This window comes from Rhagoletis zephyria, unplaced genomic scaffold (assembly GCF_001687245.7).
Source record: "Rhagoletis zephyria isolate East Lansing unplaced genomic scaffold, Rhagoletis_zephyria_1.1 Rzeph_scaffold_00009, whole genome shotgun sequence".
NCBI lineage: Eukaryota > Metazoa > Arthropoda > Insecta > Diptera > Tephritidae > Rhagoletis > Rhagoletis zephyria.
In genome coordinates this window covers 428,235-444,471 of record NW_016157093.1, presented here as the reverse complement: position 1 = coordinate 444,471, position 16,237 = coordinate 428,235, and the positions used below count along the sequence as shown (strand labels likewise).

Genomic DNA, 16,237 nt, shown 5'->3' with positions numbered 1-16,237 from the left:
ACAGTGGACACATCAACAACTAACTGCAGCAAGCAGTGCAAACATTTTGTTGCATGCGCTCAAATGGCGCAACAGATGTGCCTGCTTGTCACCGACTAAGGTAGTTAGTGCAACAACTAGTATGTATGAATGTATGTGCATATGTATGTCCATTAGTCCGTTATATCCACTTGTGCTTTTGCTACTGCTGTCCCGAGTATTTTGCCATGAGCTATTCTGAAGTAGTGTTGCTTGTTACGCCAAATATTTCGCTCCTCTTGCAACATAAACTGCAGCACGTGCATATCATAACTAAATATATAAATACATAGACGAGTGAAATGCTATGGTACTATATTAGGAAATAAGTATGTATGTAATTACCCTAAGGTAGATACTATATGTAGATAGATACAACCACTAGCGTCATTGAGATACTATTTAGCTATTGTTGTTGATGCTGGTGGCATAGTTAGAGTTTTAAAAAGTCATAAAATGAGCTATTAAGTATTTTTAGCTAATCTATTAAATCGCTGCCACGCTGCAACGGATGAATAGTATTTCAGTAACACACAAAATACTGGTGGTTATTAAAAGGTTTTCATGCAGATAGATTTACATACATTTGTATATACAGTCATGTGAAAATTACTAGGGACCTGACATCTTGACCAGTTTCGGCTATTTTTTCATTGTTTACTGTTTATTATTTATTTTTTATAGAAATGCCGCTCAGTATCTAACAAAAATAATATAGGTCGAAATTTCAAACTTTGTAGAAAAATTAGAAACATTCAACAAAATTTTACAACAACAACAAACTTTGAAAAAAATAATCATAACTCAATTTATTGTAGAGTGCACCCCATAATACCATACTTAAATATTGAGCAATAGTCAGAGCTACCATTGTGATTTTTTTCAACTTTTTTTTGAGGTGGCATATTTTCAAAAACTAATTTTTTTAACTAAAAATTTTGTATGTGAAAAATTTTTCAAGAAAAATTTTTTTAAATATTTCTTTTCATAGAGTATTTTGATGTGTGTATGTGTGATTTTTTTCAAATTTTTCCTCGCTCCGTTCTCGAGATATTTGGAAAACTATTAAATCGATTTATTTTTGTTTTTGTGCCATAAAGTTTTTAAAAATGTATTGAATGTGTGAAATGTAAATTTCATATGTATTTATTATTTATAAGTATGTATGCATCAACCCTAAAAATTTGAAACAAATCAAACACATGAAGTGTGAACCCCGTCTGTTTTGGTATGGAACCCCATGAAGGCCAGAGGAGCCTATCTCCAAAAAAAAAAAATGTTTAAATATGAGAAAGAAGGATCTATAAAAATAAATGCGGTGATGCTACGTATTATAGTAAAAGAAAACTAAAAGGGCGTGCTTCGGGCTATTACCGTTTCAATTCTAGTAATGCATTTTAAGGTGCAGTTCAACGGGTTTTGAAATGTCAGTCAGGGTAATCATGGGTGTACGCAGACTATAATTTAAAAATTTTATTAGAAATGTTAAATATAGCCATTAAAAATTTATAATAATTTACCTCATAAATTTTTCTCTTTTTAACCGACTTCAAAAAAAGGGGGAGGTTATAAATTCATCGGAATATTTTTGTTAAGTATGTTACCGCATAACTTTGGACCACATTAACCGGTTTCAATAATTCTTATTTTGGTGCCTCAGGGGAGGTTCCATACTAATTTGGTTTAGATCCGACCATTGGATCATGCAAAAATTAACGGTACTTCTAAATTTTTATATGAGAATTGTGTGTTTTTTGCTTAAAAATTACTTGTTACTTTAACAAGTGAGTTGTACCGAGCCCTACAAAGGAATTTATATTGCAGGAAGTTTATTACGAACTTATTGAAGAGTTAAAATACAAATTTGTTGGTTACCTTAATTGCATGCAAATTTTAAAATGCGACTTCGTCTTTACACCAAAATCGTAATTTTTTCATTATTTTTAACCGATTCGTCGGATTATTTTATAACCCTAGCGCTCTTGCGCACAAGGGTAACTTTGTTCACATAACGGTTGTTTGTAACAGGCAAAACGAATCGAGATAGATATAGACAAATGTATACATAAATGCTCAGAATGAAAAAAGAAATCAATTAAGCGGTGACTGTCTGTCCGTCCGTCTGTGCAACCGATAACTCGAGTAAAAATTAAGATATCTTAACGAAACTTGGTATGTGAACTTATTTTCAGCGTAGGGCGGATGGTATTGAAAATGGGCCTACCTCCCATATAACGGTAGTTTTCAGAAATAAAAAAAACTGCGATATTTTAGTAACTACTGCAGCTTATTTTCTCAAAATTGATTTGTACAATGAATTTTAGGCGAAAAATAAGAATATCCGCTCCACCAATTTGTCACAAACTAGGCATGGTTTGTGGCCTTAGTACAAAATACCAAACAGCTGAAAATTTTTCAAATCGGTTAATAACCACGCCCACATCCCATATAACCGTAATTTAGAGAAATACGAAATCTTCGATAAATCAGTAAATACTGAAGATAATTTATTCAAAATTGATGTTTGCAATAATTCTTTATCAGGAAATACACTTATGACCACACATGTGTATCTCGGTCACCGTTCGATCAATTTGTACCAAACTCGGTATGATTATTGCGCTTGCCACACAAAAGCAAACACTGAAAATTATTGAAATCGGACTAAAATTACGCCCACTTTTTATATAACGGTAAATTTCAGAATTTCTTGAAACTTCGATATTTCGAAATTTAAGGATGCTAATTTACACAAAATTGATACTATCAAGAATCATTTAAAAAGAATAAACATTATTATGAAATTTTGAAAAATAAACGTGAAACTGCCCACATATTACTATATAAGCTTATGAAAGATGTTTGAATAGAATCACCCCTGCTTAGCATGTAGCGGTATTTTTTCGGAAAGGTGAAAAAAAAACTATATTTACCACTTGCGCCGGGTATCTAATGTTCGGCTCCGCCCTAACTTAGACTTTTTTACTTGTTTTTATGTACATATGTTACTGCATAACAGATTTCGATAATTCTTTTTTAAAGGAAAGGTGGTACCTCAGAGGTGGTCCGATTCTAATTTGGTTTAGATCCGATTATTGGATCATGAAGAAATTAACGGTAATCTTAAAGTTTTACATTAAAGTCGTTTTAGTGATGATTTGATTTTTTGCTTTTTCGACAAAACCTATGTGAACGCTAAGCATACTTTAACCTAAATTCAAGTACAACCTAAGAGAAAATATTAAAAGATAATAATTATTTTACCTTCTTTTAAGTAAATGACTAAAAAAATTAAGCTGAAAAGGACGTTCACAGTTGCTAAAATTATCGAGGAACAACCAGCAGTTTGTATTTGTCCTTTCGTCTTTTGCTTTAAACAATTTTGATAAAGAAATATTGTAATTTTCCGTATATGGTTTATGTAAATGTCTTGAACAATGAAGTTTGTTGTTGTGTAAATTCATGCAAAATATATTCCTTAGTTATTGCGGTGTATTACATTTAATTTAATTTTCATTTGCCTAATAAATATTTGTGAATTCATTATACAATTTGTTTTCAATTTTAATTTGAATAATTTTTAGCAAAAAAACCGACTTAAAAAAATATATATATATATTTTATGATCCAATGATCGGATCTAAACCAGATTGATATGGGACCACCTCTCAGATACTACCTTTTCGATGCAAAAAGAATTATAGAAATCGGTTGACGTGGTCCAAAGTTATGCGATAACATACATAACAAAAAAATAAAAAAAATATTCCGACGAACTGATAACCTCCTCTTTTTTGGAAGTCGGTTAAAAATAATGTAGAATATAGAATCTTCATTTACTGTATGAAATACATTCAAATTGGGCTTAAAGTCGCGGCGATTTCAAAGCTAATTTGAATGTATTTCGCACATAAAATGAGGATTTTGGGATTTTGTTTTTGGGGATTTGGGTTTGGGATTTTGTTTTTGCGGATTTTGGTTTTGGGGATTTTCATTTTGGGGATTTTAAATTGGGGATTTTGATTTTGGAGATACTGTGGTACACCCGTGATACAATTATACGCCACCCACATATTGAGAAGTTTTGACTACTAATTTTTTTATTATTTAATTCTAATAACTTTATTGAGCTTCAAATTTGTGCATAATTAAAAAAAGTTAACAAACGTTCGAGCTTTTTAATTAGATTTCTTGGAAAGAATTTGAGTGTGCAGTTTTGTCGCCTATTCAATTCAATTGGTATAACGAAGTGGAAGTTTGAAGTAGCTAGGACTTACAGCCCTATTCTTATGCCAATGAGAAAACTAAACGGTTGACTATTGTCTTTAGTACTGCTCCTAAAACTATGCGGCATATTGATCTTAAGCGCTCTAATAATGACAACTGTCACTGTTATTGTTATGACCTACTGAGTGCACGACAATGACGAAACAGTGTTTATATTATTTTAGGCACATTAGTTATGATAATAGTCATACGATGAATTTTGTCAATGATGAGGGAATAGGGCCGTAACAGTGGAGCTTTGGCAATTTTCTTCTTGGCGGTGTCAGGCATATTCTTTCTTACGATAAAAAGCCACTTTTTAAACAATTGTAAACTTGAGCCAAATTATCTTTTTTACTAAGAAAATTAAAAATTATAAAAGAAAATTGAAAATAGCTTTTTTACGAGTGAATTTATGGAAAATTTATAACACTTGCCTTAAAAACATTTATATACTTTCCGATACTTTGATTTATAAGGAATTATAAAATTTCAAAATTAAAAAGAATCCTCTTATTTATGTGTACGGAAAAAAGGAACTCGCGATGAGCGACCTCTAAATCTTAATATTAAGAGCTGTGCTGCTGATAGGTGTCTCTTACCAATGATCCGAAAATATTTTCCAAGGGATTAAAAAGAAAAAAATGATATAGTCGGTTTTATTGAAACAGTGTAATGTATAGGTTGATAAGGGCACATCCGAATGTTATAAACGTGCAAAAGTACATTAGTTAGTAAAATACGTAACAAATTTTGTGAATATCAACAGAGCAACAGAATTTTTTTAGGAATAGAAATATAAGGGTATTTTTGGATTATTTTTAACAAAATTTTAGTAGTTAAACGAAACCGTAATAACAGCTATCGGATGCTGCCTTTAAATCTATTGGAGGTTACTAGCTTCAGCTGTGTGTAAAAATTTCGAGCTTTTTAAATAGATTTCACAGAAATATTTTGAGTATACAATTTTGTAGCCCATTTAATTTAAGTATAATAACGCGCAAGTGTAAAGTAGCTGGGTCTTACGGTTGATTTTTGGAAATTTTTTTGTTGAAGGTATTGCCATTTTCTTCATATAAAAAAAATCATCGAACATAGTTCGTATGGAAGAAAATGACTGGCACTGTCAAAAAAAATTGTCAAAAATCAACTTCAAGCTTGCACTTTGTGACACTAAAATTGAGTGGGCTATAAAACTGCATACTCAAAATCTTTCCAAGAAATCTAATTAAAAAGCTCGAAATTTACCAGACCCCATACTGGATCCGCCATTTTGAATTTTGTAATTATGACAGCGGATTCGTAATTAGCGACCCCTAAACCCGTTGGTACGACATTGCGAATCATTTCCTTAAAGCTTCGAATTTTCGGGCGCACTGTGAGACGGCCTAAGATTTTATCACCCGCCTAATAACTACTAACAGATGTTTGCTAGACGAAGTCCTGGTACTAAAAGGCCCGACTGTGGAAGAACTTAGGCATGTATTACAGTCCTAGTCTGACCCGGTGCCTTCTCCCCTTCAAGATAAAGACGGAAATCCGGCTTGGTTGAGAAGCCAATCCGGTGCAGGTAACCAGTAACCAACTTGAATTTAGCAATACTTAACAAGCCTGGAGGTGATCGTCTTTTTGAACAATTCCCTGATCAACGCCTGGTTGTCATTTTACCAAATTTTAATCTGGAATTTATTTCCTAAACAGATTTCTTTTAGCGGGGAATCGGAGAACACGCATATTCCTAATCGTGCTATTTTGTCCACAAATTCTTATGTTGTATGTATGCATTTGCAAATTCTACGAAGCTGTTGATGCCTTGAGAAAAACATATAAGGCCGCGGTTTAATAAGTTCCCATTGATTCTGTAACCGAGAGCAGTGCCAATCTTTGGAGTTTGTAAAAGGAAAAAATAGGATTTTTTGCAACGCTTTTGGTCACCAGACTATGGCGGCTTAGGTTATAATCAGACGGACTGTGGTCCGTAGGTAAAGTATATCCTCTCGAAGCCCTCATTGCTTAAAAAGATATTCAACTAGTTTCTGACTGTGGTTTAGTTGGCCGAAGATAGCAGTGCTATAACTATTTGCGAACCAAGGAATACCTGGTCTGAATACTTAAATATTTTACTTCGGAAGAAATCTGAATAGAGACTCTTTTAAGGGTAGGGTGAACAAGGCCGGCCAAACTTCTCCTTCTAGTGAAGACCACAACACTAGTTTCGGATGGTTTAGCGAACAGCCCATTCGCATATGATGTATTGACCACCATATGCCTGAATCCTAATGACCTTGTTCCCAAGAATATAACGAATCCAACTTACCAGTAGAGAAACTACACAACAATACGAATTCTTTCTTAGGGGTGCCATTGCTATGTTTAGCAATTTAATTTTGTAGAGCCATCTCACCAGATTTGGCAACCTGAAAGGCACGTTGATGCAAAGACTGAGGATGTCACTGCGAAACTCAACTTCTATTAAACTTAGGAAATAATAATATTTGCGAGACATATTTATGATTCAGATACCATACGTCCACAAAAACAGACAAAAACGGAATTCATATTTCATGTCTTGGCGAAAGCGAACCATCAGACCTCTTGAGTGAATCCGGCTTAGCGGTTGGGCCAGTTTTAAGAACATTCTTCAGCCTAGCTGTTTGACTCCAGGTATCCATACCAAAACCCAATAAGGGTATTGCACTTGCTAATGGTACACTTAAAGCTAGGAGGTGAATATCTGACTTCTAGCTTTCATTTGATCATTTTTTAGTTGGACTAAATAATATGCGTACCAGGTCACATTGAAATTGCGGGGAACTGGAGGCAGATGAGTTATGACTTGGCAAGGAAGGATGCTGTCGAGTTGATCTCGCCGAGGAAATATAGGGAGGGAACATTTGTGACAAGATATGGACTGCTCTTTGACATATCGGCATCTTGTCATTTCATCCAGTTTCGCTGGGCGAAAACTAGAACATTCAATCGCAAGGTCTTTCTGGCTGAAAATGGCGGTCACGGGATGTCCTACGGCCCTCAAAGGAGCAAACTCAATTCTGGTGGGTGTTTTGACGAAACGCTGTCCGATTGTGATTCAAAATATTCTCTCAAGCTCTCCGTAATTACCGTTACCGTTTATAGTGCCAACACAAACGGCTGACTGCTTGTATTGGTGAAGGAACCAGCAGGCCTCTTGAGTGAACTAAGCTTAGCAGTTTGGACCAGCTTAAAAGATTCTTCGAACCTCTTCCCCAGGGAACAGGTTGTATATGTATTTATACATACTTAAAAATTCTTGACCATCGAAAGACTACCAATAATGCGCAGATCAAAGTCGGATCCCGAAATAGCTTACCCAACACTAATAAGTATTTAGTTACAGTAAATCAAATTATAGAATGTCTTAAGATGCTGCGCTAAGTGTGCTTATGTACCTATGTACGTACATTATAGGGCTATTCGCGATTCGGTGCATAAGAGCTGACAAATTTATGCAATTGCAGAAATATGCCATGGATTGTGAGCGACCTTTATTAAACTGTCATGGTAAAGCTTTTGCAAAACAATTTTTGTGCATCAGCTTTGGTTTTGTTTATGAATGCAATGCATAGCATTTTTATGCTATGGATTTTCGGTATTGCAAATTTGCCAAGCAATGACAAATGCAAATGCGTGTATTTTGTTTGTGTATTGCAAATAATTTGCAATACAAATTTGCAATGCAATGATGCTAGGCCATTTGCACCGGATCGCGAATAGCCCTAGTATGTATGTGTGTTTGTCCATGTGCGCGTATGGAAAATATGACGAGCGTCCGATAAATACGATTAAGCGCGTGCCCGCCCTCGCCAGTTTCCATTAAGGAAGTAGAAAAATCGACAAATTGGTTTTTCACACCACCCAGCACAAATGCAAACAGGACAATTCATAAACATATCACCACCACATACACACTTACACTTCACTTTCGCACTTAAAGAAAATATCAGAAGCTGAAGGTAGCGCAGCAGTTTTCTCATAGCAAATCAAAGCTGTTGGCTGGTAGATGACTTTATGACATGGCACCTGCGCTCCCGCTTGACAGCAGTGGTCGAAAATAGACTGAAATGCAATTTGGTGTATTTTGAAAAGAAATTCAATTTACTTTTAACAATGCTGATTTTGATGTTCACCAACTATGCACCTTTTCATAATGGGATTTAGTTATTCTATTATTGAATAAGTGCAATTTTCGATACCGACTATTAGTTAAGTTAAACGTTTGTATGTAGTACATAGATGAGAAGTGTTTGGGTGTAGTGAGCTTTAGTTTAGCGGATTCATACATTTCTTCAAAACTTTATCTTATTCCCCTCATAATGCGCTCGAGCCCTATTAAAAAACTTTACATATGGACGTATGTGCATCCTACCAACACATTAACAAAAACAAAAGTTTATTGGCCTTTCGGATGTAAAGCATTTGAAGTACCGATAAATGTGCGGAAGGAGCTCCTATTGTACGCATATGAAATAACAGACATTCTTACTGTCTTCCAAGGATGAGATACATAAATATACCTATACACTCCCTGGCTCATTTCATTGTCCATATGCATCTAAGTAGGTGCCTGTACGTGACTGGGACACATTTTAATTTGTTATCGTTTTTTAAATCAATCGTTTAGAAGTATGCGTTTTTAATCAATACTTATTAATTGTATGTATTAAATTTTTAATACACTTTTACACTTTTAACATAAATGTCAAGGCAGATATTTTAAAATACACTTCATAGCAAACAAATTTTTTTAAGTTATTATGAATGGATAAAAGGGACATCTTCTTTGAATTCAGTACTAAAATTTGACATTTCAAGTGCTTATCAAAACTATATACATGTTAACTAGATTGGCCATTTATCTTAAAATTATATAATTTTAATTATTTGTTTATAAAAAAGCACTTTAACAAAACCCGTATAAATCCAAGGTTTAATCTTTGCGCAACATTAATAAAATCAACAAACTTTCGTAAAGCTTTTTAATTAGATTTCCTATAAATACATATTTTGAGTATGCAGTTTTGTAGCCCGATCAATTCAAATAAAGCGCAAGTTTAAAATACATAGCTGCGACTTATCGTTGATTTTTAATATTTATTTTTTTTTTGATGAAGGCGTTGCTAATTTTCTTCATTGAAAAAATCGTCGAACATACTTAGATAATATAGAAGAAAATTATCGACATCGTCAAAAATATGTCATACATCAACTGTAAATCACAGCTACTTTAAATTTGCCCTTTATTAGACCAAAATTGAATGAGCTAAAAAACTGCAAAATATTAAGAGATAAAATTGGAATAAAAAGTTCGAAATTTTTACGAAAGTTTGTCGATTTTTTTTTAATGTTGTTCAAAGATTGAACTTATTTTAATTTAGTGTTTGGTAAGGAATAAACTATATTTTTATGAACAAATAATTCAAATTAAAATATAATAAAATAAATAGTCAAATCTAGTCAATATGTGAGTGTCGTAAAGTTATGATATTTAAGAACATCTCTTTCTTAATTAACGATGACACTGTTTCTATATGAAGCTGATTTCAACATTTTGTTTTAATAAAATTTAGTATCGAAAATATTCTTTCAAAACTTGCCTAGGAATGTGATATAATGGTTCGTTCAAAACCCTTTTTCAAAACTTATAAACGCAAAAACGAGAACGGCAAGACAAAAAGAGAATACAAGAATTTCCCGCAGTGAATTTTCAGATTTTTAAAACGGTATAGAATTTAAATTTTTAAATTTAAATAAAGCATGAATACCCCATGGAATAAACGAGTAGATAAAAAATATATAACGGTAAAACTGGCACATACATAAATATATGAAAGAATGCACTCAGGCGACGCCTCTAGCCATTGTGTGTCACAAATTTAAGTTATCGATGGAAATTATTTGTATTGATCAGCCCAAATCCTGCTTAATAGCTGGTACATGCGCCCGATCAGCTCTTCGATGCTGGTTTTTACGCCACTGTTTGCTGCTCTCACCTTGTCTTGGTCGAGTGACGCCACCTGTATAGCCATTCAAAAGCGTTGAGAAGTATATGCCCTCCATATCTCGAGTGTACTCTGGGCATCTGTTACCAGATTACCATCTTCGCCCCTACAGGAGCTATCCCCGTATTCGAAACCGTTTGAATGCTGTCTTATTTTCTGATAGAACATTCCTGTCTGCCAACATCTCAAACGTCTCGTGCTCACGTCCTTCTGCCGCACGTTTCTTTCTTTTCAATAAACGTCTCTCCTTAATCCACTTCTCCCGGTATCGAATAGAAATTACTAGCAATCTTTTCTCATTAAATTATGATCCTCTATTTATAACCCCTGATTCTCTTTGATTATTCATTCAAAACCCTTTTTTTTAGGACTCATTGTCAATGGCTTCATTAATGTTGTAATTACGACAATCGAGCGAAGATTTGGACTACGTTCGCGTCAAACGGGTCTTGTAGCAAGCGGCTACGACATTGCCTCTTTCGTTTGCCTGGTACCCGTAACCTACTTCGGTGGACGCGTGGGGGCATCAAAACCCAAAATCGTGGCATGGGGTGTCATCTTAATGGGCATTGGATCGCTGACATTTGCTTTGCCACACTTCTTAGTGAGCAGCTATTCGGCAACGATGAGCGATAGTAATGTTTGTCAGAGGAGTGATGCAAATGCCACCGCTTATGAGGTGAGTGGATACATATGGATGTACAATGTATGTAATTTAATTTTTTATACATATAGTTGTATGTATGTATTAGCACAATAGAAGCTTAAGTTTAGACTTTAAATTCAAATCACATTTTAATTTCAAACTTCCGTTCAAAAGTCCTGCAGCCACGGCGCGGATACCGCAGGATTGGCGGAGAAGGAGAATCTTACTTGGACAGTTTGGTTGTTCTTTTTGGCACAGTTGCTTCACGGCTCGGGTGCCTCACCACTCTTCACACTCGGCGTCACATATATCGATGAGAATGTCTCAAAGAAGATGTCCTCTGTGTATTTGGGTAAGTAAACTACTTTTGCTGCGGCTATTTATTGCAAAGTTGTAAGTCTTATTGACAGTGCATCGAACCAACAAGCAAAAAAAAAAAACAGTAAACAGTCTAAAAATATTTAATAAAAATTGAAAAGTTTACTACTGATGCTGAATGGTTGTTGAGGTCACAAGCTTTGACGGCTACCAGAAGCAGCGTCATATGCGCTGACAAAATTGGCCCAAAGCAATTGGCAGAGACAACAAATACAGTCGTCGATACAGTCAGCCGGCAATCAGTAAATATGCCGATAAATAGACTGGCACGCGGGCTAGCAGGCGATAAAGTGGCGGGTGTTTGGGTAGGAAGCAGCAATGTGTGGCGCAGACGAGCAGACAGATAGACAATCAATTCAAAAATAGTTGTTTGTTTGCATGCGCGCATATTTGTTACGATATTGGTCCGCTTGCAAAAGACAAAACTACAAAGGACTTTTCTTGTTTACGAACGCGGCGACAAATAATTCCTGATTTCGTTTGATGGTGCGTTTATTTTCTTCGAATTTTAATTGTGGGTGGTTGGAGGCCGTGGGGGGGCAAGTATGATATACTTATGTATGCATATATATATGTACATATGTGTGCGCTAATGCGTGTTGCTACATCTTTGTCTTGTATTGTATTCAACAAGCACACTCACATCTCCCCATGCATATGTATGTGACCCACTTTAAGTCGTGGCAAGCTTTTCTCCACTTCCGACATCATACATTTCTAAAAATATACAGTGGTGTTAAAAAAAATAGTAAAGCCGTTGGGTCTGATACTTTAGACTAGTTAAAAAAATCGAAATTCTTTATTTTCTAAGTCCGGACCGTGATAAAAGACGCCTGTCAAAAGCGCAGCCCTTAATATTAACAGGGCAATTCTAGCTAAGATAGTAAAAAGTCATGTTTATTCTCAAAGTCATGTTTATGTCAAAGTTTATTCTTCTGACGTTGTTATTTCACTCTTGCTTTTTTAGTTTCATCATATTTATCTTCTTCTCCATCTCCGTTTTCGTCAATAGTTTTACAGGTTTACAACGATTATCAGGCAACATGAAAAATAAACGTTGGATAAGCAACGTAAAAAATAAACATTGGGCAATAACTGTTATCAAACAACGTAAAAGTGAAATGTTTTTCATCTAATAACTGTTATGAAAAAACAGTTATTATATTAAATTTCAGAATTCTAGCAACGTTTTCAATTTGAAACAAGTGAAAGCACTTGTATATCATTTGGCTCGCGTCACTCCAACAGTCGCAATGGCCGAATGGGTAAAGCACAGAGATCCGAGTTCGAGTCCTGGTGGAGTTGATTTATTTTTTTATCTATTTTTTTTTCTTAATTAAATTTTTCAGATTTTTCATTTTTTAAAAGGAAATATATGCATATTTTTTATTAATTTAATTTTTAGAAACAAATTTTTTTTTGTAACTTAATTTTCTGGTTATTATTACGTTAGAAAGAATATAAATTTTTTTGTTTTTAAGTTAATTGGTTATTCTTTTGTTAATTTCATTTTTAGAATCTTATTAATTTTTGTAAATGCTTTTGTGATTTTTCAATAAAAAACATTTTAAATTTAACTTAATTTTTAAGTACTATTTCCTTCTTTTTTGATATTTTTTTTCTAATCCAATTTTCTTTTATTTATTAATTTTTATTGTTTTAAAGCGAAAAATACATATGCTTTTTAATTTAATTTCATTAAAAAAAAATTTATTTCTAAAAGGTGAACAGCATAACGCTATGACCTCCTTGTTAGCAGATCTTTCAATTAGCCTTTCGAAAGGCTTACTGCCTTGAAGATAGTTGCCAGAAGTGACAATTGTCTTACGAAAGGCTTTTGTCTTTCGAAAGACTGTGGTGAGTTGAAAGACAGTTGCCAGAATTGCCCTGTAAGATTTAAAAGTCGTCCATCGCGAATTTCCATTTGAACACAGGAAAAAACACTTGCAATTTGAAATTACGGAGATATTTCAGCAAAGAATTAATTGAAATATAGTTTTTAGAAAATACCTTATAAACAGGCAAGTTAAGGTATTTAATAACTAAGGAAGAGGGTAGTTTACTCATGGCTTATGAAGTGGTATACAAATATATCTGGATGAAGAAGGAAGTGCAACATTACCGGACAAGTACGGAAGGTAACAGAGAGGCTAAGTCCTTCACCCAAGAAATATCCAGAAGCAGAACCGAAGAACTCCTTCACCTTAGTAGGAGCGAAGTAAGAACTGATACAGGCTTTTTTACGGCCACTGCAGGGTCATGTAACACTCGCCAAACAAAGGAGTTGTTAACTCTGACCATTGCAGCTTGTAACACGACGAACAGGAAGCAGCAGAGCATATTATGAGCCACTGTGAGCACCCGAGTTCCCTTCCTAGGATCAACATATCTAGAAATATATGACTTAAATGGCATTCAGCCAAAATACTTTGCGAGGTTCCTAACCATACGTTGATTGAAGAATACCCGTAGCCAAATAGGGATATGTTACAATAGATCGGTCTCCTCCTCTAAATCTATGATAGGGGAGCCCAAGAGTGCATTTCGGTATTTATTCGAGCGCGACAGGTTAACATATATTCCATACTTTGCAGCTTGTTGTCAGATTAAGGAATGGTGGGTTAATTACATTCTGAAATGTTTGCATTTTAATAATCTGACTATTTGAGCGTGACGTAAGGGAGTGGAAGGCTTGAAAACTTGCCGAAAAACCGTTACCTTGATGTTCTCGAGCGCGGTCGATTCAAGGATAACGGGAAATATATAATCTGCAGAGTTTCACAAGCCGAAGTAACCAAAGTCGCCAAAGTTTAGTGCGTGCTCCCGGTGATTTTAAAATTTCGACAGCTTTTTCTATGAAATTGGTTGTAATTGCTTAGTGTTTTCCATTCATATTATTTTGAATGTAGTTTTCGTTTAAAAGGTAGGCAAGAGAGGGCATACGGTGCCTAAGGACTTCAGACCCATCAGTCTCTCATCTTTTGTACTGAAAACTTTCGTGCGGCTACTGGACATGCATATTCGTTCAAAATTTATGCAACGGAGAATTGTCTACTGCACAGCATGCTGCAATCTGCGCTCCATGAGGTCGTACACAAGGTAGGGGCATCGGTGGAAAATGAACAATATACGTTAGCGGCCTTCCTGGACATAGAAGGGGCATTCAACAACGTTGGCCTAGAGGCAATAGAGCAGTCGCTCAGAAATCTGGGGATTGAGAACTTCCTGGTAAACATATATTTCCAACTAAACAAAGACAAAATTCTGTTCCAGCAGGCATAAACCCAAGGCGCTTGTATAGGTAAACAGGAGGCAACCTAATTTCGAATTTACCTAACTATTCGGTCTTATTACTACTTAGCGAATAACCAAAGAGTTTTACCAGACTGGGAGTCGGTCGAGGTTCTCCTTAAGATTTTCAATCACTTTCGTGCAAAGCTTGGTAACAGATTCACAACGTATATGTACCTCCAGCCGTTGTCAGTTTTTTTTTTTTGTACCTACTGTGTGTGGGAATCTGTTCATAAGCCGACTTTACTGTAGTCATGGAATAAGAAATTATGTGCCTCAAAAACCCAATTAGATTTCTCAGAAAAACTTGTTGATAATTTTTCGATGCTGTTTACTGTAAAATATTATGGGTTGCACTGCTATTTTCTTAAACACAACTATATGTGCGTATGCAACAAAAGCGCTGATTCAGTAATTTTTTCTTATATTTGCGCGGGTATCCGGCATTGTTTTGTGGAATTGTTTTGTATGTAGGTATCAAAAATGACATGGGTGGCAGTTTAGACGACAAACGATGCTAACCGCCTGATAGCGTGAAAATTTTTCGGCGACTTTCAATTGGTTATATCTAGAACTTATATGTATATGTACACGTACATATGTATGTATGTAGAGATTATAAAATATGCTCAATGACTCAATTGCCAAATAAGTTTGCAGTTAGAGGAACCCAGCGGACCAACCAGTACATATTCCCTCCCTCCAACAGTTAAAGCGCAACATCATCTTTGGAAAAAATTCGAGGAGTTTTGCAAATTTTGCATAAAAAACACGGCACATACAAAAATATATTCAAATTATTTAAAAAAATAAATCAATTATAACAAAATGGATATCAATCGAAATGGTTTTGTAAAGCTTTGTTTCTTGTTTCTTCTTAGGTAAGAGAAATATGTATCACTATATGGGTGCCAAACGAAAGGAGTTTCAGAAAGTAGTAGTTTAAAAAGATTGGTGAAGCGGCTACTGAGATACAGCATTTCAAAATAAGTGGGCGGAGTCACGCCCATTTTCCATAAATTTCATAATAGTATAATAATATTATTCCTTATCAAAATTCTACTTCCCATACTAATTTTCAATAGTTTGGATCCAATATTTACTGAAATATCATAGTTTATTGCATTTTTAAAAATACCGTTGCATGGGAAGTGGGCGTGGTTACAATCCGATTTCGCCCATTTTTAATACCAACAGATCTTGGGAAAACCGACATACCAAATTTTGTTGAGATATCTACATTTTTGCTCGAGTTATCGTGTATACGGACGGACGGACAGACAGAATTATTTTTTTAGACAATTAGACAAATGAATAGTTTTCTTACTTTGGTAACGTCATACGCCAAAAGTACCCAGCTTTTCAGGTTAATATTATACATATTTTACTGTAAATATTAGTGATGGTTTTTTGTTTTTGCTTATGTCAGAAATTTGATTCTCCTTCTTGGTTCTGCTTTTTTGGCGCTGTAACCGCCTAAACGATTTTGGCCGAGTTCAGCAAAGCACGCCAGTCGTTTCTCCTCTGTGCCAACTGACGCCAATTGGAAACGCCAAGTGAAGCCAAGTCCTTCTCCACCTGATCTTTCCATCGCAGTGGG

At 35.0% G+C, this 16,237-nt stretch overlaps 1 protein-coding gene across 1 annotated transcript in view; it reads left to right on the top strand.

Moving 5' to 3' along the window:
• Oatp26F (Organic anion transporting polypeptide 26F) overlaps window positions 1-16,237 on the top strand; it is a 44,316-nt gene that overhangs the window by 9,931 nt on the left and 18,148 nt on the right. Inside the window, exons 2-3 of the mRNA XM_017609459.1 lie at window positions 10,691-11,001; window positions 11,143-11,320. Of these exons, the coding sequence (XP_017464948.1) occupies window positions 10,691-11,001; window positions 11,143-11,320 (489 nt within the window). The remainder of the gene's footprint in view (window positions 1-10,690; window positions 11,002-11,142; window positions 11,321-16,237) is intronic.